The sequence below is a fragment of the Electrona antarctica genome, assembly GCF_951216825.1.
Source record: "Electrona antarctica genome assembly, chromosome: 21".
In the NCBI taxonomy this organism is placed as follows: Eukaryota; Metazoa; Chordata; class Actinopteri; order Myctophiformes; family Myctophidae; genus Electrona; species Electrona antarctica.
In genome coordinates, this window is record NC_136802.1 from 39341019 (window position 1) to 39366254 (window position 25236).

Consider the following 25236-nt stretch of genomic DNA (forward strand, 5'->3'; position numbering starts at 1 on the left):
TAGTGAATCCATCACATGGACCATTCATGTCTGCAGTGCATACCGGATGTTTTGGTATCCATGGCAACATCCAAACGTGAGGGGGAGTCTATCCACCGGCCAAGAATAGTTTTAAATATACGTTAGTGCCTTAACAATGCCGAGAAAAGCCTTGAGAGTGGTGGTTGATGTAAAATTCAGGGCGGTAAGACATATTTTATTCGGCATGTTTTTTTTTCTTTCTTTTTTCCCCTTTTTTACATGGCTCCACTATCAGTGGTTTTCAACCATTGTCATGTCAAGGTCCATTATTTATTCTGCATTTAAGCCACGGACCACCATTTGATGACATTAAGCCTCTCGGACCCAAAACTTGTCTTGGAAGTTTTTGTTGTTGCTTAACCCATTTTGATCAGATTCTAAAAATGTCTTCTACATCCTGACAGTTTTCTGAAAAAGCTATGTTTCGTTCTTCGATTTTTTTTAAATAGCAGACCTACAAGCTCGTAGTGCGCCACTCGGTGGCACGCTATGAGCTTGTAGATCTGCTATTTTTCAATGGCTAAAGCATAACATAATGCTAACACCAAAAGGGGTTCCCGCCCAGAATGGGATAAGATGTTCACAATTCCATGCTGTATTGATGTTGACATTAGGAAAGATAACAGGCACACGTTGATCAAAATAAATTATTCTGCATTCTCTAATTGTGTGCACTTCTGGTAAGTTAAGTAATGCAAATGTTTAACAATAATTTGACCATTGAGAGTTAAATATCTATAAGGGTCCATTTGGTTACCACCGCCCCATTATTTAAGTTTAATTAACTGGGGACGACATGTAAGCCCTCAAGAACCCCTGGTTGAAAACCACTAGCATTCCGTTTAGTCTAGAAAAGACACAAAGGTAATTTGGTGTCTGGTACTGTGGTACAGATATAGTCTGACAAACAAAATCTAACTGATATCCACTATTAAGATTGTATTAACCCTGCCTCTGCAAATGCAACTACCATAAGCCTCTTAGTAGATTTAATTTACTTTTTTTTCATACTAGGCAATTTTAATATAGGAAAAAAGCAAAGACGTGAAATAACAAACATAACGTTCTATCGAATTCACGCATACACCCAGAGTTGGGTTGTGACTTGCAGTGGTGGAAAATAACTAATTATATTAAAGGGATAGTTCAGATTTTTTTAACTTAAGCTGTATGAAATACTTACCATTAATATAGTGGTTGTAACTGTATTAATTGATTGCCTGAGTCCCGTGGTGAGAGTTCTGCTCTGGTTTGGGTGAAATATTAAGTAATATTTAGTTGCGCTAATATTTTCGAAATAGGTCAACAATGACCGGAACTATACCAAAAAGTATTTCATACAGCTTAAGTTAAAAAAAATCTGAACTATCCCTTTAAAGGAGCATTCAGTGATTTGGGTGATTTGGAAAACCACCCAGTCCGCCCCGGTAACAAAATGTGCACATGCACGCTCTACAGTGGGGGGAAGTGCAACAGGCCAACAGCATGTGCACAAAGGCCCGCCCCCAGTCGATCATGATTGGAGGAAGGCCCCTCTCATCCTGATTGGATGAAGCCACCCGCCACCAAAACTGAAACTAGGGTTTTTTGACCCCAGGGGCTCACTGGGGACAGGGAGGAACTCCTTATATGGTCAGCACACTCTATAGTAGGGAGGATTATCCAGAAAAAAAGAAAAAATAAGTGATATTTGAATTAAGTAAAATCACTGAATATACCTTTAAGCACTGTATTTGTACTTTACTTGAGTATTTCCAATTTCCAATACTTTTACTTGTCTTCTACTCCACTACATCTTGGATCCAAATATTATCATTTTGTATTATTATTATTATTACTACAAATCATACAGTAACCACTTCAGCCCTTAGAGTATATAAGCTTCAGCCCGACATACATTCGGCCATTTGAAAATAGCAGATCCTTTACATTGTGACTCCCCCCATAGAGTATATAAAAGGATAGAGACTGAACTGGCGCGAAGCTCCGCCCCCCCCCCCCCCCCCAGCTATTCATGTCAGTGGAAGTTGCTCAGTGGCGTTTTGAAGCACCCGGAAGACTGCCGGAAGTACCGTCTCAGAACGTCTATACTTCCGCATTTGACCACCACATTTTGGTGGTCAAATGCTGAAGTGCAACCGAGCGCTCAATGTTAAAGCCCAGCTGCACGGGGTTTCCCGGTCATGAATCCACAGGTCCGCCTGTAGTCCCTCCTCCTACCACTAGGGCCCAGAGCTTCAACGTTGAATAGCCTCACTGGCCCCTTGCTCCCCCCCCCCCCCCCCCCCCCCCCCCTCTCAGGTGTCATGTCCAGGTGTGTATCTGCCGTCCAGGGACGATGTGTACCTGAGCATGTGCTTCCTGGGTCAGTACCGCCGGTCAGAGTGGCTGCCCGCCGTCTTCCCGCTGCTCTTCTACGAGAAGATGACCTTCGAAAAGGTAAAGATCTGCTTCAAGATTCCACCGTATGTATTATTGACACAAGGATGAACGAGTGCATGTATGCACTGTGGGGGAAAAAAACCTATAGGTTGGGGGCTCCATAATTCACAATACAAAAACGATACATAAATGGTAAAAGGGTGCATTTATATAGCGCCATTTAAAAAGCTTCTAAAAGCCTGTTGAGATGCAGGTGTGTAATTATCATTAATTCACCACCACCAGGGGGCGCCAAAAGTCCCAGACCGCCACCATATATCTTTTATTTTATTTTATATATATATATATATTTCTTTTTTACCATGTTATAAAACACGAAAAACACGTCCTTGGCGCTCCAGGACATCATGAAAAAGAAGTTAAATAAGTCCTTGGCGACCATTGAGTTAATAGGGTGAACGTGTAGCCTATACTGTATGTTCACTGTAGATCATTTTGCAGTTGAACATAGTTATTGTGGTGTTGACTGTAAGTCAGAGGGATGGGGCTTTTATGGCCTATTCATACTCCAGCTTTAGGTGATAACTGTGATATGGTGACCACGATGGTTAGTAGAAACAAGTAAGACGCGCGAACGCGGGAAGCGAACGCAGCTCGTAAATTGCAATAACAATTAGAATAAATTACGTACTTTTTTAATGTTTTTTTTTTAGATTTATTTTTTAAGTTAAGTTTGTTTGTTTGTTAAGTTATTTTTTGTTCAAGTTTTTTCTTAAGTTTTTTTTAAGTTAAGTTTTTTTATGTTAAGTTTTTTGTGTTTGTGTGTGTGTGTGTGTTTTGTGTGATACAGCTGCGCCCTCTGGTGGCGGGCGGGTGGTGTTACAGCGTGACACACAGACAGACAGACAGACACAGACATGTTCTGCTATAGGTCTCATAGTTAGTGCTCACTGCGTTCGCAACAAGAGAGATGTACAGTATTTCTGTGAGCAGTGAGTCGCTTAGCACTGCGGATCAGTGACGTGATGTTTTCGGTGGTCACCTTATCGAATGGGCCTTTTACAAGTCTGTGCCAGGGCTCATTGTCTCATAAACCACCTACCGTATTCACCTTTACATCTGACGCCTTTTGCATTGTACAGATGGAATTTGGAATGCTGTCGTCATGAGAAGTGACAGCAGAGATCCTCAAACATTTTTCATCCCCAAATCAATGCAAAAATAAATAAAGGAAAAACAGCACCATCTTTGAATTAGATGACGAGAGAGACTACCCCCAAATGAATATGTATTAATCCATTTTGGGCGGGAACCCCTTTTGGTGTTTTAAACATTGTTATAATTTAGCTATTGAAAAATAGCAGATCTACAAGCTCATAGCGCGCCACCGAGTGGCGCGCTACGAGCTTGTAGTTCTGCTATTTTTGAAAAATCGTGAAAATATTTATTTCAGAAAACTGGAGGATTTAGAATATTGTTTTTTAATTTTGAGGTCAGGCCTAAATGGGTTAATTGGCCATGTAGCCCTCTAATCTGACGATATTTTGTATCAGGGACCCCATGCAAGATATGTACAGCACACAGCCAAGTCCTCTTTCTGTTTCTCCCCTCCAGATATTCACACATGCTGTGGACCCTGGGGACATCGCTCTTATGCTGGAGTGTACGTTTCTTTTTTTTATAATTTTTATCCCACGATTTTGTAACCCATTTTTCACCCCTGTGTCAATTATCTAATGTGATCCTGGGCTATACACACCCTCCGCCAACCTAGTCCCCATATATGGGGGACATGGGCAGAGCAACGGACTTGAACTCATGCTTCCTTCATGCCTGAGTGTCCAAGTTGCTCCTTTACACCTGACTGGGGGGAGTTTCCCTGGTTGGACGTAGCAGCACGTGGAAGGAACACGTTATTCCAACCAGTTCCTTTCCCCTCCATCAGGCGCCCCGGCTGGCCAGGGGGAGGCAGTTTAGAGACCAGGATTACTGCATGTTTTTTGTGAGGGTACCTACCCTTAGGGGACACGGGGAGTGTACGTTTCAACCGGTTTCATTCCCAGGACCCCATTGTGATATCGTCTCTGCCGGGCAGAAGCCTCTTATCTCCCGGCGTATTCTGACTTTTTGTGCTTTTTCGTAAATCAACGCCGTACTTGATCATACTACAGCATCACACGAGAGCATCAAAAGTAGCTGATTTAAAAGCTTGCTTCGCTCTGCATTTTGAGCTTGTAGATCTGCTACTTTTGCCATTTTTTTAAATTGGAATGCTGAAAAGTAACAATTTTGGACATACGAGGTTTCCACCCGACAGAGACGATACATATTAGGCCACGGACCAACCCCATTTTATACAATCTCAATTTCAGGCCCCAAATCTACCCTGTTAATTTAACTTTTGTGCAAGCTCCATCATTTGTTTTTTCAGGAATGAAAAAAGGGGTGGGGCAGAGAGAGGGAGAGCGTGAATCCTGAAAACATGGTGAAGAAATATGTCAAAAGAAAAAGCAAAGATATATTATGGTTCCATTTGTACACCATCCAAGTTAGAGTCCATTTGGTTCCTAAATCCCAGTCTGGTAACCCATTCGTTGTTGTTTTTTTCCCCCCACTTTGTATTTTGCCTCTTGGGGCACCACCAGCTTTTTGTGTAGTAAGTAACATGAACTCTGTTTGGCTCCTCCCCTTTCTTAGTCCACCAGAGCAGCTTTAACTATTTATAGACATCTGCCGTATTACCTTGAAAAAGGTTTGGTTTTGAAGTGTCGTCTATTTGTAGCGTGGTATTGTTGTATACTTTTGTTATATTAACTGTATTGAAGTGGTTTTGAAGTATTTGTAGCGTGGTATTGTTGTACTTTTGTTATATTAACTGTATTGAAGTGGGTTTGAAGTATTTGTAGCGTGGTATTGTTGTACCTTTGTTATATTAACTGTATTGAAGTGGTTTTGAAGTATTTGTAGCGTGGTATTGTTGTACTTTTGTTATATTAACTGTATTGAAGTGGTTTTGAAGTATTTGTAGCGTGGTATTGTTGTACTTTTGTTATATTAACTGTATTGAAGTGGTTTTGAAGTATTTGTAGCGTGGTATTGTTGTACTTTTGTTATATTAACTGTATTGAAGTGGTTTTGAAGTATTTGTAGCGTGGTATTGTTGTACTTTTGTTATATTAACTGTATTGAAGTGGTTTTGAAGTATTTGTATCATGGTATTGTTGTACTTTTGTTATATTAACTGTATTGAAGTGGTTTTGAAGTATTTGTATCGTGGTATTGTTGTACTTTTGTTATATTAACTGTATTGAAGTGGTTTTGAAGTATTTGTAGCGTGGTATTGTTGTACTTTTGTTATATTAACTGTATTGAAGTGGTTTTGAAGTATTTGTATCATGGTATTGTTGTACTTTTGTTATATTAACTGTATTGAAGTGGGTTTGAAGTATTTGTATCATGGTATTGTACTTTTGTAAACTTGAAGTGTTTTTCTGTTTTTAAGATGAGACGGTGAAGGTGGAACTGGTCCAGCTCACACCTCCAGGTACGATATATGAATGTATTTACATGGTCTAACACAGTGGTTCTCAACCTTTCATGTACAGTATGACTGTTTAAATGTGATGTGCCATAATAATTTGAACTGTGGACGCCCCAACATAATCATATTCGATCTGCAGACCCCCCCCCCCCAAATGAATCGTGTGTGAAGGTCTGAGGAAGAGCTTTGGCTGGAAACGTTACCATTTATTAAGTAAGTTATTTCATAATGTTGTGGTGTGTTCCCACCACCAGGGGGCGAGGCTCTGGCCTGCTTCGTGGAGGACGCTCGCAGTTTCCTGTTCCCAGAACCCAGACTGGTTCCGTGCTTCTCCGGAGGAGAGAGGGAGGTCCTGATGGTCCGCGCGCCATACTTTCCTGTACGTAACGCAGCGTAATGTAGCGTAGCATAGCCTAGCTTCGATTCGAATTAGAATCGCGATTCCGTTATGAACGATTAAAAATCGATTTATTTTTTTAGATTTATTTTTCTGGTTACAGTTACAGGAGTTTTCACTACATGGTGTTTGTGATATGAAATGTAAGCTCACCCTAATGACAGTAAACATCATGTCTTCAGTCATTTTCAAGTTACTGTAGTATAGTCACTTCAGTTCAAGACTGTAGTAGATTGTAATGAAATCCTATGTATTGAATCGAGAATCATTTTGAATAGAAAATCGTTTTGAATCTGGAAAACAAATGCTTTTGAATAAAATAAAATAAAATTCGATTGAGAATCGAGTTGAATCGAATCGTGACCCCAAGAATCGGAATCGAATCGAATCGTGGGACACCCAAAGATTCACAGCCCTACCTAACATAACCACCATGAAGTCCTGAGGGGCGGCGCGCTGTACTTTCCTGTATGTTACGTAACGTAGCGTAACGTAGCGTAACGTAGAGTAGCGTAGCATAACGTAGCGTTACGTAACCACCAGGCATGTAACGATATATATCGTGAATTGGTTGCTGTCGATCCTCCAAAGGGTATTTTGGCTACTTCCAAGATGGCGCCTTGTGCACCTTGAAATGGGCTCTGAAGCTGCAAATCGCTGGGCGCGCTGATTTACTACATCCGGGCATTCGAGGTGTTAAAAGAAAAATACAGTTGTTAGTCATTTGCTATAGTGAAAAGTGAAAAGATGATAAGAGAAGAAATTTAGGAGCAAAAGAAAATATTGGAGTTGTTTAAGAGCAATAATATAACAAATTAAAACGATAATACCAGTAAGAGGCCTAAGGGCAGTTGACGGCAGACTGCTGAGCGAGCGCTGGCACTTTGGCATGGGGGGGTCAGATGCAACATGGAATGTTGCCTATGTCTTGAGTGTACAGGGTTTGATGAGGTCAGATCAACATATGGAATGTCAGAACAGGTCAGCTCCATATATGGAGATCTAAGGGTGGTAGCGGGGACATTCTCTTGAGTGAACAGGGTTTAATTTTCGGGCCTGTTGAGAACTCTAGTATTTGCCAGCTGCCGGGCGCGGGTGCACTAAAAACTTTGGGTCAGGCCCATCTAGAGTTTGAATGGACAGGTATCAGTCCAAAAGGGAGACATCAAAGATGGATGGGGAAGGATCAACATATATGGAATGTCAGAACGGGTACAGAAATGTAGATATATGCTACAGAAACAGGAGATAGGCTCCTGCCCTATGGGCCTCATGGCTCGGCAAGGCTACTTACTGAGGTTTTTCAGAAAAAATACATTTTAAAAAGACATTTTTTAAATGTCAATGTCGGGTCAAAATGGGTTAAGGAGATCAAGAGGCTGGGGGGGAGAAAGGAGAGTTTGAGATAAGCTTTCACCACAAACTGTACAGGTAAAGGGTTTCCCCTGTATGGGTCCTAGATATTGACAAGCCTTTGCTACAAACCTGTACAACTAAATGTTTGTTTAGCTTTTACCACAAATTAAAGGCAAGTTAATTATACTTCTTTGTGAAGTAGACCTGGTATGACATGTGTGCATGACATGTGTTTGGTCCGACATACTAACAGTCTGACAGGCATTAGTCCGACACCCTAACCCAAAACCAAATCCTAAACCTAACCTCATAGGAAGCCACAGGTTAGTTTTAACCTACCACAGGTTAGTTTTCACCAGCCACGCATGTCGGGAGCCACGGTGGGACTAATGCCTGTCGGACTGTTGGTATATGTCTAACCAACGTATGAACCCTGTATGACATGTGCTCTATGCAAACCAAATGGACTGTGATGGTTTTGCGTTGCAGGGCATTGCTCCAAGGCTGGAGTTCTCCACCAAAACCACCATCAGCGAGTGTTCAGCGGACACGGAGACCAACGTTCACCCCAACGTCCCCATGATAAGGGTATGCTTACTGTATACAGTCATTTATAGCAATCCCAACGTCCCCATGATAAGGGTAGGCTTACTGTATACAGTCATTTATATCAATCCCAATGTGTCCATGATAAGGGTAGGCTTACTGTATACAGTCATTTATAGCAATCCCAACGTCCCCATGATAAGGGTAGGCTTACTGTAGAACAGCCGGATGGTTCCCAGTTCGATCACGGGCTCCCCCAGAGTCGGTGTCGAAGTGTCCTTGGGCAAGACAATGTACCCCTAATTGCGTGGTTTCTTCCGCCATCGGTGTATGAATGTGTGTGTGTGTGAATGGGTGAATGTAATGACAATCGCGATGCATTGCTGAATCAATTATTAGATACCAGATCGAGCTGAAAATGTCCAATGTCCGTGTCGATGTACAGTATATTAGCACAATAAAAACGGATGAACGTTAGCCAGATGAGGTTTTCACTCGACCTGCAGGAATCACACATGTGCAGTATCAGTATAATGGCCGCTAGGTGTGTAGATCTGCTATTATTGAAGAATTGTGAAAACATGGCGCAAATATTTGAATATATATTATACAACTGGTCGTCTCGAGGAAGAAATCTGATTGTTGAAGTAGCCATCCAGCCGTGCTTCAAACGAGCATGATGGAACACCCAATCAAAACGTAAAAATCACACCCGTGTGAAGTGAGGGGCGCTCTTATCATTGTACATCATCATGTATCATCTCATTCTCATTCCGATTTGTTGCCACAAATCATATTTGGCGGACATTTGACCTAATAATAATTACCTTTAATCTACCCGACACTGAAACATATCTATTACGTCACCATATACCCCGGCATTCATACATATCTTCATTACGTCACTCTCAAAATCAGTATATATACCACGGCATACGCATAGAAAAGTCGGAACGACCACTTTACTTGCCGCTCTGCTTGCGCAAGTAATTATTATGTGGACGCCACATTCTGTTGCGTTCATTCTAGGTACGCGTTCGTTTCAGAAACCGATCTTCCAGTGACATCATCGATGGGGAATCCAAGCTAATAGAAACTGGAGGCTTGAAAAGTTGCAATGTGATAATGGAAGCCATCGTTCTCCCGATAATAAAAATCGAAATATGTTTGAAAAAAAAAACCTCGTTTCTGAACTGCCCACAGCCCTCCTATGAGACTATATGCTATTTTATCATGAATGAACATTAGTGAGGACATTAATGATATGAAGATAGGTAGTATGGGTGGACAGGTGCATGACAAACGACTCCGTATACATTTGTTTGCAGAGGCCCGTGTCGACGACGACGACGAGGAGGCGCGCGAGGAGGCCACGGCGGCCCAGGACAGCGTCTCCTCAGCGGGCGACGACGGCGGCACGCTCGCGCACGGCAGAGAGAAGACGACACGGCGGACGGACGGCGGCCAGAGTGGGGCGCCACTCCTCCTCCTCTCAGCCCAGGTCCCGCTCCCTGTCCCCGCTCAGGTATGGTGACCTTTGGCGCTAGACAGAAACATGCCCTTAACGGGGGTTGTTAGAGGGCTAGCAAGATTGTGGGGGTAAATGTATGACGAGCAGGTGCTCAAAAAAGCATCATCTATGAGAGCAGACACCTCTCATTTTGACCTGAGATCAGATTCTAAAAAAGTCTTCTACATCCTGACAGTTTTCTGAAAAAGCTATGTTTCTATGTCAGTCAAAAATAGCAGACCTACAAGCTCGTAGCGTGCCGCTCGTAGCGCGCCACTCGGTGGCACGCTATGAACTTGTAGATCTGCCATCAATAGCTAAAGCATAACATAATGCTAACACCAAAAGGGGTTCTCGCCCAAAATGGGTTAAATACGAGACTTCATAGGGCCAGTCCTGGACCGGAAGTTGGCAGAATGCACTGGGCTCAGGCAACAGCCCAGCTAGCTTTAATGATCTTAAATTCCTTTATTTTAGATAGTTTCTTTTTAGTAATAATACAATATAAACATTACAGAGACTTTAGTTGTCACTGTGCAATACTTTAAAACAGTTGTCATGTTGCACACATGCCTAAAATTGCTGATATTTACGTCGCCCCTCGTTGAAAACAATGCATTTCAAACTCCAGCTTGTCACACTCCAGGGCTGCATGAATGAACAGCGCTCGAGCGCCGTTTTCTGACACCTCAATGGCTCAACTCTCTCAGCTATATGGCTCTGTCACCCGCTAAACCGGGAATATGAATTCTTGCCTTCTGGCCAATGGCTAATGGCTGGCTGCATCTAAAAACAATAGGTACAAATTATCATTCAGACCATTCGTGCCATCATCAAGGAAAGCAGCAGGAGGAGGAGGTATAGATGCTGTTTAGTGTCCGGGGTGAGTGGTGAGGACGGTTGTAGTTGCACTTGGTGCACTTAACCCATTTAGGCCTTTTCACGATTTTTCAAAAATAGCAGACCTACAAGCTCGTAGCGCGCCACTCGGTGGCGCGCTATGAGCTTGTAGATCTGCTATTTTTCAATTGCTAAATTATAACGTAATGTTTAAAACACCAAAAGGGGTTCCCGCCCAAAATGGGTTAAACTGTAATACCATCTGGATCTTGTGATAATATACGTATTATCTGAGCTTGTTTGTGTATGTTTTACTTACTGTGTTTTTATCTGCTGTAGAATTTCCCATTTAAACATTTTTTTTTTTTTTTACCTTGACTTCACCACCAGCTACCATGAGGGGAACACAGAGGAGCGCCTGGCCCGGCTCAACCTGGGGGGCTCCTCCACTCGGAGCCCCTCCCCCTTCGGCTGGGACAGGTCCACCGCCTCGGACCCCGGACCCCCCCCTCGCCAGGTAAAAATAAATACCTTCTCCAAAGACTCCAGATATGGAGATGGATTTTTTGTATTATTCTTTATTTACCCAGGGAAGTAGCTGAGCACAGGTGCTCATTTTCAGCAACGACCTGCACATAGAAACACACACACACACACACATTAAAACCTGGGAGCTGACCAGTACAACCACCACAGTCTTGTATACTGTTGGCCACTAAGCAGCTCCAGGGGGAGCAGTTGGGGGTTCAGTGCCTTGCTCAAGGGCACTTCAGCGGTGTTGAGTGAGTGATGACAATCACTTCCCCACCCAGATTTTTCCTGCCCTTCCGGGGAATCAAACCGGCAACCTTTCGGCAACAAGGGCGCTCCTCTAACCCTTAGGCCACAGCTGCCCCAAAAGATGTCAGATGCCAGTGTCACCAGGCTTTCCACCACGGAGGAAAGACTATAAGGTTAAAGTCCTTCTATTTGTCACATGCTCTATATGCAAGATTTGCTCTCCGCATCTCTTGGAGCGGTGAGCCGCAGCCGTGCCGCGCTCGGGAATCATTTTGTAGTTGATCTAACCTCCCGATAACCCTTGAGTGCCAAGCAGGGAGGCACTGGGACCCGACCGTGGATCGACCACCGACCTCCCAGTTTCAGGGCCGGACATTAGGCTACTGAGCTGGTAAACCAATTGTAAAACTATTATTAGTATTAGTGCTAGTATTCATTGTAAAACTACGACTGTAAAACGTGCAGATGAATACGTTTACAATTACAATTTAGGCATTTAGCAGCTCTTAATCCAACGCGATTTAACAGTAAGCAAGAACAATACATTTTACAATAATACATAGTTACTAGTTTAGTCTCGCCAATCACATTACGAGTTATAATAAAATATGCATATACCGGTACTGAACTTAACTAAAGGAGTAATATACCACCAACACAACAAAGCAATTATACCAAACCAAGTAAGTAATACCAAACTAAAACAAATTTGGACCTATAGGGGAGTCATTTTGGAGTTTCATGGCACTTTTAGTTCCCCAAACTGGCTTCATGCCCCGTGGTGGGTGGGACTTTCGCCCCTATGGTTTTAGACCGCTACGGAGAGGCACCGTCTCAAGCGTACTTGAGCCCCGAGAGACGCCACAGAGAGCGCTATAAAGCCAACGAGTTGCCGCGTCGAACGTTGCAAAGTTGGCTTGCGCGCCTACTCAGCCCTGTCCGTGTTGCGAACCCCGATAGGCACAGAATAGTACTAATAATAATAATAATAATATATACGATTTATATAGCGCTTTTCTTGGTACCCAAAGTCGCTTTACAGAACAGAAGTACAGATATTTTTATTAGAAAAACTAGTTTTTCTAATAAATGGAGGGGAAAGGAACTGGTTGGAATAACGTGTTCCTTCCATGTGCTACGTCCAACCAGGGAAACTCCCCCTGTCAGGTGTAAAGGAGCAACTTGGACACTCAGGCATGAAGGAAGCATGAGTTCAAGTCCGTTGCTCTCCCCATGTCCCCCATATATGGGGACTAGGTTGGCGGAGGGTGTGTAGAGCCCAGGATAACATTAGATAATTGACACAGGGGTGAAAAATGGGTTACAAAAATTATAAGTTAAAAGTTTAAAAACTAGAAATGAAAATCAAAAAAGGACAAACAAGAAGGGTGTGTGTGTGTGTGTGTGTGGGGGGGGGGGGGGGGTTATGTAGGGAAAGCCAGTTTGAAAAGGTGGGTTTTGAGTGTGCTTTTGAACATTTCGAAGGTGGGGGGGGCAGCTCTGATGTGAGTTGGGAGTGAGTTCCAAAGAGTAAATCCTCATACCACCTACAATGAACACAGCCGGAGTGCTCCCTATACCCCACTGACGGCCCCCGTGGGGCGGGAAACGGGTTCGTTCCTTAGTTCCAGTCGTATATGTTCCGATCAAGTTATTTCGGTTCCAGACCGGATCAGAAAGCCGGAATGGTATTGATCCCGGGGCGCAGACGTTGGTCCGACATGCGACAGTCCGATCACATGCGTGAGTCCGAGTTGGTTAACCCATTTTGACCTGAGATCAGATTCTAAAAATGTCTTCTACATCCTGACAGTTTTCTGAAAATGCTATGTTTCTATGTCAGTGGTTCTTCGATTTTTCAAAAATAGCAGACCTACAAGCTCGTAGCGCGCCACTTGGTGGTGCGCTATGAGCTTGTAGATCTGCTATTTTTCAATAGCTAAAGCATAACATAATGCTAACACCAAAAGGGGTTCCCGTGGCTCCCGACATGCATTGCCGGTTACAACGCATGCTTGGCCAGGTTAAAACTCACACGTGTGGCTTCCCCGTGAGGTTAAGGTTCGCTAGTTTTTGGGGTAGGTATAGGGTGTCGGACTAATGCCTGTCGGTCTCTTAGTACGTCAGAACAAACACATGCACCCATCAATCCCAGGCGGCTATAGGGATGGATAGCTTTGCGAGCCTGGATGACATATTTCCTCTTTTTACATCAATTCCATTCCTCCGCTGCATGAATGATTGTTCTCCTCTATGTAGATGTTGGAGTCTTGGTCGGCGGCCCGGAGATCCCCCTCACCCAGCAGGGCTCCATCTGCAGCAGGTATAGGCTATATAGGCTGCCTATTTATTCACACCACGTCAAACATGGCGCAAAGAGGGGGCACGGTGGCACAGTTGGTAGTGCTGTCGCCTCACAGCTAGAAGGTCCTGGGTTACGATTCCCGCTCGGGGTGCTGTGGGTGCTGGCGGCGTGTTTCCTCCTCCATCATTGCCCATACCCGAGGAGGAGTTGGCAAAAGGGCTTTTCTGTGTGGAGTTTGCATGTTATCCCCGTGTACCCTAGGGTAGGTACCCTCACAAAAAACATGCAGTAATCCTGGTCTCTAAACATGCTTCCCCCTGGCCAGCCGGGGCGCCTGATGGAGGGGAAAGGAACTGGTTGGAATAACGTGTTTCCAACCAGGGAAACTCCCCACTGTCAGGTGTAAAGGAGCAACTTGGACACTCAGGCATGAAAAAACGTTGCGCAAAGCTCGTAGATCTGCTACTTTTGATTATTTTGTGTGACGCTGCAGTGTGATCAAAGTAGTTAATTTATGATAAAAACCCAAAAGGTAAGAATATGGAGAACAATATGCACTGCAGTATAAACATGAATCTGTCTGAAATAGTTTTCTCCCTCCTTTTGGCTACACAGGGAGATACTCCTCCCCCACCAATGGTGTGGTAAGATGAATTCATTTTATTTGTCCTTTTTTTCTTTTTTTTTTAGATCAACAGATGTGGAACTGGTTATCTTATCATTGGTTCTCATTTTCTTTTCATGCGAGACAGACAGGCATCCCACAGCCATCCGATCCGCTCCCACGAAGCAGAAAGAAGACATTTTTTACTAGTGTTGTTGTTTGGAGTTGAAAGCGATAGAAGTACTAATAATAGCTCATATTTAGCGGTAGTAATAGTAATAGCAGCAGTGGTGTAACATCAGTAGTGGTGGTAGTAGTAAGTAAGTATAGAGCGTCGCAGTCCCGCCCCCTTTCATGACGACGCCAGGCCCAGGAAATAATTCCCAATGCATTTTTACCATAGACATTTCGAATCGTATTTATTTAAAGACCTTATAAGCGTCGTACAAAGCCAACTCTTGTCGTGACAAATCATGACAACAAACACAATATTTTGGACCAAACGAATAATTAGAAAGTAGAAAAAAACGGCAGGTTACAACACTTTTGTTTTTCTTCTTTGTCACGACAATAGTTGGCTTTGTCCGCGGCGTAAACGTCTTTAAATAAATACTTTCTGAAAAGTCTATGAGGAAAATGAACGGCGATTTATTTTCCGGGTCTCTCGAGGGGGCGGGACTGCGACGCTCTATAGCGGTAATAGTAGTGATTTCAAACGTGCGAGGGAAATCTTTCCGGTGATAAAAATGGCCACCAACGTAATCAACAAAGTCAACCAAAAGAACAAGATTCCTATACATGACCTCCTCACTGGTTATTCAATCCAATCACCTGCCGAGTAGCTTGAAAAAGGCCCCCACGTTCTTCAGCGATTGGGCTACAGTCAGTGATCCCAGACGAAGTACGCTGTGAAACAAATATGATTGTGAAGTGTCTGCAGGGTCAGGTTACATTTATTCTGTAGTCACTGCTGTTGCAGCAGCACAGTAGCCTGGCTAATAAGCCAGACCGAATCAGCCGTTGGCAAAAAAAAATAAAAAAAATAATGAAATAAAAAATATATATATGGTGGCGGTCTGGGACTTTTGGCGCCCCCTGGTGGCGGTGAATGAGTTTTAAGAGTGTCCGCCCTGAGACGGGGGACACTCGGGGAGGCCGGGGGTTCGATTCCCCCCCAACCTCGCACCGTGTCATTTCTGATGTCGTCTGCAGGGGGGCGGGACCTCCAGCTCCTCGGACAACTTGGACGACTACCCACAAGTCCGTAGCTCGTCAGCGATGTGGCGGTCCCATAGAGACAGACATAACGGGTCAGTACCACCCCCCCACCACCTCACTCAACAAATACTGGTGTAAATGTCCTTAAAGACGTAGTTAAATGGCATTTTTTAAGTTTCAGTCTGAAACGGAAGCCTGTACGTTTCTGAACCAATCGGAGCGTCACATATACCCCTTCAGGCTATGGGACAGCTGCTTTGACCTAAAATAACTGAAATTTTGACCTAATACCTAACCTAGATACTGCACTTTTCTTTCTTACTGTAATATTCCTGAGCAGTTGATACAAAGAATCTAAGTCCATAATTCATTCCAAAATGGCCTATCTGTCCTGATCCCTTACTCATAATGTACTGTATACAGGTACATTATGGATAATTGTGTTTTGGGGGTTACTCTACCGTAGGTCACTGAGGGGTCCTCAGGACCAGTGGTCCCAGGTCCATGAACGAGTCCGTGGACTGCTGACCACACCGAAGGCCATGCACCGACTGAACTACGTGAGTAATGTCGCACGCACGCACGCACGCACGCACGCACGCACGCACGCACGCACGCACGCACGCACGCACTCACTGACCCCTTTTCCACCGTCTGGTTCCCAATGGGAACCAGTTCAGTTCTTTTTGGTTCTTAGTCCATAAGCCAGAGCTCCAAAATTGGTGGGAAAAACTAGACATTATATTAAATTGTTTATAGGATCAATACAAGTAAATTAATACATGATAACCCTTCCACAGTAGTAGCTTTTTCATATTTTCTATTATTTTACATATTTTCCTACATAATGCCCCATTTGCATATTTAAAAATCACACCCGTGTGAACTGAGTGGTGTAAGGTCTTATATAGACTGATCAGCTGTGGTCTGACGTAATGTCTGACGTAATGAATTCAGCATCAACCATGCTCATTTTTTGGTACGAACAGACGGACAGACAGACACGTAAACTAACAAAGCCAGTTGTAGGAGTGGTTTACACCACTCAATAAAATAAAGGTGAAAGCCACAAAATATCTTAAATCAGCTCTGATCTGACGTAATGAAATCACACCCGGATGTGATTTCACAACTGGCTTTTTTTGTGCAGAAAAAATGAGCATGGTTGCTACGGTCATCCAGTTCACCCGGGTGTGATTTAATTACGTCAGAAATTATTTTGAACATAGCAACCATGCTCATTTTTTCTGCACAAAAAAGCCAGTTGTAGGAGTGGTTTACACCACTCAACACAAAAAAGCCAGTTGTAGGAGTGGTTTACACCACTCAAAAATGTCAAATGTTTAATACAATAAATCATTCTCTTCGTGTAAGTAATCAACTGGGGAAGTTTCATGGTGATAACAATCTAATATAGGTATGGTTTTGCTCCACTCAATTCATAATTAATGTTCCAATTTTGGAGCTCTGGCTCATTACTAAGAACCAAAAAGAAGAAGAAGAAGTCTTTTTTTTTCTCCCTGGAAATAAAAACGTATGGGTTTCCGAGGCTAGTGGAAAAGGGGCCTCTGTGCACTGACAGTACTGTCTCTATAACATTGATTACTATCAGAATATGCAGCTTTAACTATTAAACAACAACAACAAAACTTTTATTTTGACCCTCAAATAGGGATGGGAATTAATGCATTAATTGATACGCTTTGATGACCTTATGAATCGATTAACCGGTAGTTGATAAGCAGCGTTTTGTTTTATTTTTTATCTGAGAATCTTATTTTCCCTCAATGTCTATATCAATCTACATTTTGCTGACATACAGAAAGAATACAAAAGGCATATTATATTCCTTAAAGGTATATTCAGTGATTTTACTTAATTCAAATATCAATTATTCTTTCTTTTTTTCTGGATAATCCTCCCTACTATAGAGTGTGCTGACCATATAAGGAGTTCCTCCCTGTCCCCAGTGAGCCCCTGGGGTCAAAAAACCCTAGTTTAGGTTTTGGTGGCGGGTGGCAAAGCCTTCATCCAATCAGGATGAGAGGGGCCTTCCTCCAATCATGATCGACTGGGGGCGGGCCTTGGTGCACATGCTGTTGGCCTGTTGCACTTCCCCCCACTGTAGAGCGTGCATGCATGTGCACATTTTGTTACCGGGGCGGACTGGGTGGTTTTCCAAATCACCCAAATCACTGAATGCTCCTTTAATCAAATATTATTTTAGACCATTCAAGATACAGGGCCAGGCAATGAGGAATCAAATGAAATGTAAACTGCACTGTCTTGTCTGTCACATAACATGCACAAGCAGAGACTTTTCCTCGAATTTCTTTACTGCGTTTAATCGATCAACGATTAATTATTAACATCCATACCTCCCAAAAAATCACTATACCTTTGAGGCTGACGACGGAGCCTAAAATAGCCGATCTACAGTATAAGCTTGTTTTAGGCACATCCGCGACGGGCCGTGAGCTTTTAGATACCATTGTGTGACAGAGCATGCATTAAATCAGACATTATATTATCGCATCATATTATTATTTGTGGCTCTGTAGTCTGTAACTCTGAGGGTTTTTAATCAGGTCCATTAGCAACGAGAAGCATTCTCATGCGGAAATGGTGCCGTCATTGTCACCAGTGGTGGAAAGTAACTAAGTACATTTACTTAAGTACTGTACTTAATGTACAATTTTGAAGTATGTTGTACTTTACTTGAGTATTTCCAATTTCCACTTTTTTTTACTTCTACTCAACTACATACCGGTTCCATATTGTACTTTTACTCCACTACATTTATTTGAAAACTTTAGTTACTTTAGTTACTCACCAGCTTCAGTGGCCTCGTGGTTTGAGTGCCCGCCCTGAGACTGGGAGGTCGGCCGGGGGTTCGATCCCCGGTCGGGTCATACCAAAGACACTTAAAAATGGGACCCAGTGCCTCCCTGCTTGGCACTCAGCATCAAGGGTTGGATTGGGGGGTAAGTCCCTGCGGCAGAAACAGCACATAGGCTCCTACCCTATGGGCCTCATGGCTCAGTAAAGCTTAGCCTACTTAGTTGTAGATTTTGATTATTATAGAGAGTCGCAGTCCCGCCCACTTTCAGAACGACGAGGGACCCAGGAACTAATTCCCCATTCATTTTCCCCATAGTTGTTTCAAAAAGTAATTACCATTTTGACCTGAGATCAGATTCTAAAAATGTCTTCTACATCCTGACAGTTTTCTGAAAAAGCTATGTTTCTATGTCAGTCGTTCTTCGATTTTTAAAAAATAGCAGACCTACAAGCTCGTAGCGCGCCACTCGGTGGCGCGCTATGAGCTTGTAGATCTGCTATTTTTCAATAGCTAAAGCATAACATAATGCTAACACCGAAAGGGGTTCCCGCCCAAAATGGGTTAATGACCTGTAAGCCCTTAGGCTTACAAAGCCAACTCTTGTCGTGACAAATCGTGACAACAAACACAATATTTTGGGCCGAACAAATAATTAGAAAGAAGAAAAAAAGGGCAGGTTACAACACTTTTTTGTGTTGTGTTTCTTCTTTGTAATTATTTGTTCGGCCCAAAATATTGTGTTTGTCGTCATGATTGGTCACGGTCCCAGTTGGCTTTGTCCGAGGCTTACAGATCTTTAAATAAATACTTTTTGAAATGTCTATGGGGGAAATGAATGGGGAATTATTTCCTGGTCTTGTCATCATGAAAAGGCCGGGCGGGACTGCGACGCTCTATTACAAAACATACATTAACCACATCAGCCCTATATATATATTTTATATATTTGAAAATAGCTGATCTACAAGCTCACAGTCTGACACATTGTGAGCTTGTATAGATCTGCTATTTTCAAAAGATTTGTATACATTTGAAACTTGAAATGGGACATTCTGCACAGTGAATACTCAAGTATTTCTACATTTCAGTATTGACATACTTTGACTTAAGTAAAACAATGTATTACTTTTTCAACCACTGTAAGGCCTCACTCACACGGTCGCAACAGATTGCTGTATGCTTGTTGTATACAAAGGGTGTGACACAGCTTGCCCCAATGCATTTCCAATGGGAGTCACATGGTTTGACACAACATTTGTGTTGTATGAGGGGGAAGGGCGCAGTCGAAACACAGCTGAAACACAGCCGAAAGCCATACAACAGCTTGTAGTCCAAAATGTGGACTACAAATCATGTGACTTCCATTGGAAATGCATTGGGGTGGCCATGACACTCACAACATTCATACAACAAGCATGCATCAATGTTTTATACAACAAGCATGCATCAATGTTTTGAAGGTCTGAGTGAGGCCAAACTGTTCGCTGTTGTCAGTCACTGAGTCCTTTGTAATGACGTTATTGTCTTCCATTGGCTCAGCCTGCCCTGCCGCCCAGTAAAGATTTTCACATGCAACGGCGCATGTACGCACACGCGCACGCACATTCACACGCGCACACACACACACGCACACACACGCACACACGCAGAGTAACCCACCCTCCTGCCATTGTACCTCCGGGACATTTGGTTAATGGAAGTGTATGAGATCGATTTTCATTGTTCACTTGTAAAAGAGATGACGGCCGCACGCACACGCTCAGGGTTTCGGCAGCGTCGTTGTCGTGGAACAAACAATGGCAGGTTCGTTTCACGGTTTGTTTTAGGTATGATGGTATGAAGGTCCCCTCCAAGGTGGATCTATCCATTTAACCCATTTAGGCCGGACGTCGAAATAAAAAAAACCGTTCGCTCTGAAAGTATATATACCTATTAAAAGATTTGTGCCGCATTTTTACGATTTTTCAAAAATAGCAGACCTACAAGTTCATAGCGCGCCACTCGGTGGCGCGCTATGAGCTTGTAGATCTGCTATTTTGCAATAGCTAAAGTATAACAGAATGCTTGAAACACCAAAAGGGGTTCCCGCCCAAAATGGATTAAGAAAATGCATTTCAAACAATGACAGTATTAACACATTACTTGCCAGGTATATAATCAATGTGTTAATACTTTTTATCAATACTTACTTACATCATATGTTATGCACCAAATTATTCTGCCTACAAATACGTTACAGTATATGTCCTAATATGAGCGAATAGGGGAAGGGGATCAACGTCGCGTTTGACCCCACAAAAACTCGGATCTGTGTTTCAAAGATTATATCTATAAATGCACCAAATGCACCACGTCTCTGTACGTCTGTAATCCACGTAACTCGAGAACCGTTCGCCCCCACCGACTTCACGCGTTCCACACCACCACGGGGAGTGCAGTGCCCGGTGTCGAGTCGGCCCAGGCTCCATATATGGATCTGGCCTGTTCGGACATCACAATGGTGTTCTGACATCTGCATAGACTCCATATTTGGGCATGCCTAGACAAAGAACTCCATATATGATCTGCGTAAATGGAGCTGGCCTGTTCTGACATCACAACGATGTTCTGACATCATAACGAGGCACGACTTCGCCCTTTATTTAGCCAATTGTTCACACCTGATCACCCCAACGGGCACTGTTCTAGTATGATTAACCCATTTTGGGGCGGGAACCCCTTTTGGTGTTTTAAACATTATGTTATAATTTAGCTATTGAAAAATAGCAGATCTACAAGCTCGTAGAGCTTGTAGGTCTGCTATTTTTTTTAAATCGTGAAAATGTGGCACAAATCTTTGAATATATATTCTTTCAGACGTCAGGCCTAACAGTATATGATTTAGACAGACAGCAGTTTGGCTCAGAGTCATGCGTCTTCCGTTTGTACACAAAATGGTTTTCCACCTGGTGGTTATTTTATTACAGATGTTTATGTTTATTAAAGGGTCCCCATTAGGAGACACATGAAAGACCCTCTAGTCTTCCTATGGGGTCCTGAACAAAGCACACACAATACAGATGTACAACTAAATACACAAATTAAAAACGCAAATACAACTAAATGAAAAATAAAAGATCACATTATAAAATCAAATCTAACAGTCCAGTCAAATTAAACAAAGTAAATGTATTGTAGATAATGATGTTTTTTGGGGCAGAGCATTCCAGAGTATTATTGACCTATAGGCTACAGTATACCAGTGAGTTTGAGACTATTAGATTTTGGTGTTTTTTTTTCATAATTGAATGCCCTACTTGATCATATACATAGTACACCCTTGTGTGTGTGTGCGTGCGTGCGTGTGTGTGTGTGTGTTTTCAGGGAGCTACAGGGTCGGAGGTCAACGAGGTGTTGGCCAGAAGATCCATCTCCCCGGGACCTCCCTGACCAATAGGAGAGCTGAGAGCAGTCACATGAGCTCCATGACCAATAGGAGAGGTGAGAGAGGTCACATGACCTAATAGATGACCAATAGGAGAGGTGAGGGAGGTCACGTGACCAAGAGCGGTCAGTTCACTTACTTGATTTAGTTTTGTACAACGATTAAAAAACCAAAACAAGGGAGGTCACATGTAATAATGTGCTGTGAATTGTTTTTGATGGCGTGTGCAGGTTATATATATATATATATATATATATATATATGGTAAATGGTGCATTTATATAGCCTTTATCCAAGGCGCTTTACATAGATTGTGCATTACATTCACCCATTCACACACACCGATTGCGGCAGAAGCCATGCAAGGTACCAACCAGCACATCGGGAGCAATTTGGGGTTCAGTGTCTTGCCCAAGGACACTTGTAGACAGGAGGAGCCGGGATTCGAACCTCCGACCCATGGATCATTGGACGACCTGCTCTACCTCTTGAGCCACAGTCGCCTGTATATATATATATATATATATGTATATGTATATATATAAAGCGAATGGAGATTTTTGTACAATAAAAATGATTGTTAGACAAAGCAATTAATAAACAAGTTAACCCAGTAACTACAAGACTAGTTTCCAAGAAACTATAGAAGAAAGCAACACAGAACACTGTTCATCCTAAGGATCAGTGATGTGATATAGAATAAAAACAACAAGTGTGTGGATAAACGTTTTATTTCAAACTTCATCCCTCATGGTACCAAAATGTAATGCAATCCAACAGTTAACTGATGACGTAAATGTAGGTCATGTGGTCTTTTCAGTGGTTTATGGCGCTCTTCGCCAAACTAATCAATGGTCCTTGGTTGCTAAGCAACAGATACTTCAGGAAAATAACCGGAAGTGAAAATTCCATATAGCTAAATACTTCATGTATTGTAGGGGTGTAACGACGATCAACGATAACATTGAAAGTATTGGTTTATTATGGTGATACAATTTAAAATGTATACAGTAACTATTTAGCAAAGAAATTAAAACTGTGTGAAACATGTAGATGGTGCAGGTTTTCTTAAGGGGAAAATGTATTAATATGGATATGAATATGTAAACAGTGATTCTCTGGCAAATACATGGACATTATATTTGAACACATATGGACAAACCCGTACCTTGACATGAACACAGAATACACACATTTACCTATAGACCAAGTGTAGCGATATGGAATGGAAAAGTAATTAAATCCTTCTCTTAATTTGTCTTCTAAAAATCGCTAAATTACAACACACACACGTAGCCTACTTAGTATTGATACAATTGATTGCTTGCATTGCAAAACGATTCGATACTGCTTATTTGCATTGTAAATCGATTTTTCAGTTACTGTATCGTTAATGTATTGTGAGGCATATTGTGAGCGATGTAATAGTAGGCTACAGCAGTTCTAGCATTAACCGATTTTGGGCGGGAACCCCTTTTGGGGTTTCAAACATTATGTTATAATTTAGCTATTGAAAAATAGCAGATCTACAAGCTCATAGCGTGCCACCGAGTGGCGCGCTATGAGCTTGTAGGTCTGCTATTTTTGAAAAATCGTGAAAATATGTATTTAAAAAAACTGGAGGATTTAGAAGATTTTTTAAAAATTTTGAGGTCAGGCCTAAATGGGTTAAGGTCAGCCAGGTGATTATTATTATTATTATTATTATTATATTTTGTATTATGGGATGTTGTTGGATTAATGGCAACATTTCTGCTTGTCCCCCTTTCCATTTATCAGAGGATGACGTCACCACAACACTGAATTCTCCAGACCTTCAAGCAATTTTGTGTGTGTGTGTGTGTGTGTGTGTGTGTGTGTGTGTGTGTGTGTGCGTGTGCGTGTGCGTGTGTGCATGTGCGTGCGTGCGTGCGAACAATCAGGCATTCTCATCATATTTGGGTTTTTATGTACAGTGGCCTCACAACAGGCCAACTGATTTGGTGCTACTCGTGATGTCATATGTGTCTCCCTACTTTGTATAACCCCTTCCCCTCTTCAGTTCCAATGAACACACACTGAATGAACACACACACGCGCATGCATGCCTGCGCGTGCGTGTGCACGTGCACGAGTGTGTGCGCGCGCGCGTGCCAGTGTATTTGAGTGACGACAGACAGCGTGTCACCGAGTGTTCTGTTTAATTAAGCCATAGTGCTATCATGAATGATTGATTGTAGTGGTGTGTGTGTACTGTGTGCGATTAATTCCTAAAGGATCCTGTATTGGTGATTTGAGTGAACTAGGAAAGTGATTGATGTTCAGTTTGAATAAACCTTTTTTGCATCGAAACTGAGGTAGCCTGAGGGCCGATTCATACTCCTATTTCACCGCTGTTTCGGCGCTGTAGTGCCGAAATGATTTCGGCTCGTCAGAAATTTTCAGTAGCACCGAAGAGCCGACCCCCCCCCCCCCCCCCCCCCCCCCCCGAACCTCAAATGACGTCACATTGTAGGCCGAACCAACTTTTATTCGGCTCTAAAATAGGAGTATGAATCGGCCCTTAGACGGGCATGTAACACCGAGAGCATATGGAACCAAATGGGCCCTTATACACTTACGGGGCTGTAATTCAGACACCCGAGAGTATACAAGTGCAACCCACGGGATCCATTTGGAAACGTTTATGTCCAAAACTGTTACTTTTCACGATTCAAATTAACCCATTTTGGGGCGGGAACCCCTTTTGGTGTTAGCATTATGTTATGCTTTAGCTATTGAAAAATAGCAAATCTACAAGCTCATAGCGCGCCACTCGGTAGGTCTGCTATTTTTGAAAAATCGAAGAACCACTGACATAGAAACATAGCTTTTTCAGAAAACTGTCAGGATGTAGAAGACATTTTTAGAATCTGATCTCAGGTCAAAATGGGTTAAAAAGCATCAAAAGTAGCAGATCCACAAGCTTGTCGTCCTTGGGGGGGGGGGGGGTACCAGGGGGTCCCCAGACAGACCACGCGTAACACAGGTCTCGCCCGCACACACAGAAACACAAAATACAGACCAGAGGCGTGGGGCGTAGAAAACAGAAATCGAGCAATTATTATAGTCTTTATTGGCTTGCAGTTATACACATCCGGTAAATATCGTTGTTTCATAATACATTTGATGTTGTACTGTACAGAGGAGAGACATGACTCTGACAAAGACTTGTTCATGGTGTGCTTTTTAAAAAATGCAAGAATATATAGAACCTGATCCGCAAAGCTTTTTCACACAGGTTGTCATATTATGAAATTACCTTCTAGAAACCATATGCACATGGCTGGCATCTTGTCTTTTAGTTAACCCATTTTGGGCGGGAACCCCTTTTGGTGTTTTAAGCATTATGTTATGCTTTAACTATTTAAAAATAGCAGATCTACAAGCTCATAGCGCGGCACCGAGTGCCGCGCTACGAGCTTGTAGGTCTGCTATTTTTGGGATCCTTG

The 25236-nt window shown here is 42.7% G+C and overlaps 1 protein-coding gene across 1 annotated transcript; it reads left to right on the forward strand.

Annotated features, from left to right (window-relative positions):
* Nucleotides 1-136: 136 nt before the first annotated feature.
* Nucleotides 137-23646, forward strand: spata6l (spermatogenesis associated 6-like; the record flags this gene model as incomplete). Its single annotated transcript, XM_079491369.1, has 12 exons — nucleotides 137-184; nucleotides 2323-2460; nucleotides 4018-4066; nucleotides 5906-5947; nucleotides 6199-6323; nucleotides 8187-8285; nucleotides 9574-9773; nucleotides 10984-11110; nucleotides 15495-15592; nucleotides 15967-16060; nucleotides 21706-21822; nucleotides 23546-23646. The coding sequence occupies 11 exons, from the start codon at nucleotides 137-139 to the stop codon at nucleotides 21769-21771; spliced, it is 1086 nt and encodes a 361-aa protein (XP_079347495.1). The 3' UTR covers nucleotides 21772-21822; nucleotides 23546-23646.
* Between the last annotated feature and the right edge of the window lie 1590 nt (nucleotides 23647-25236).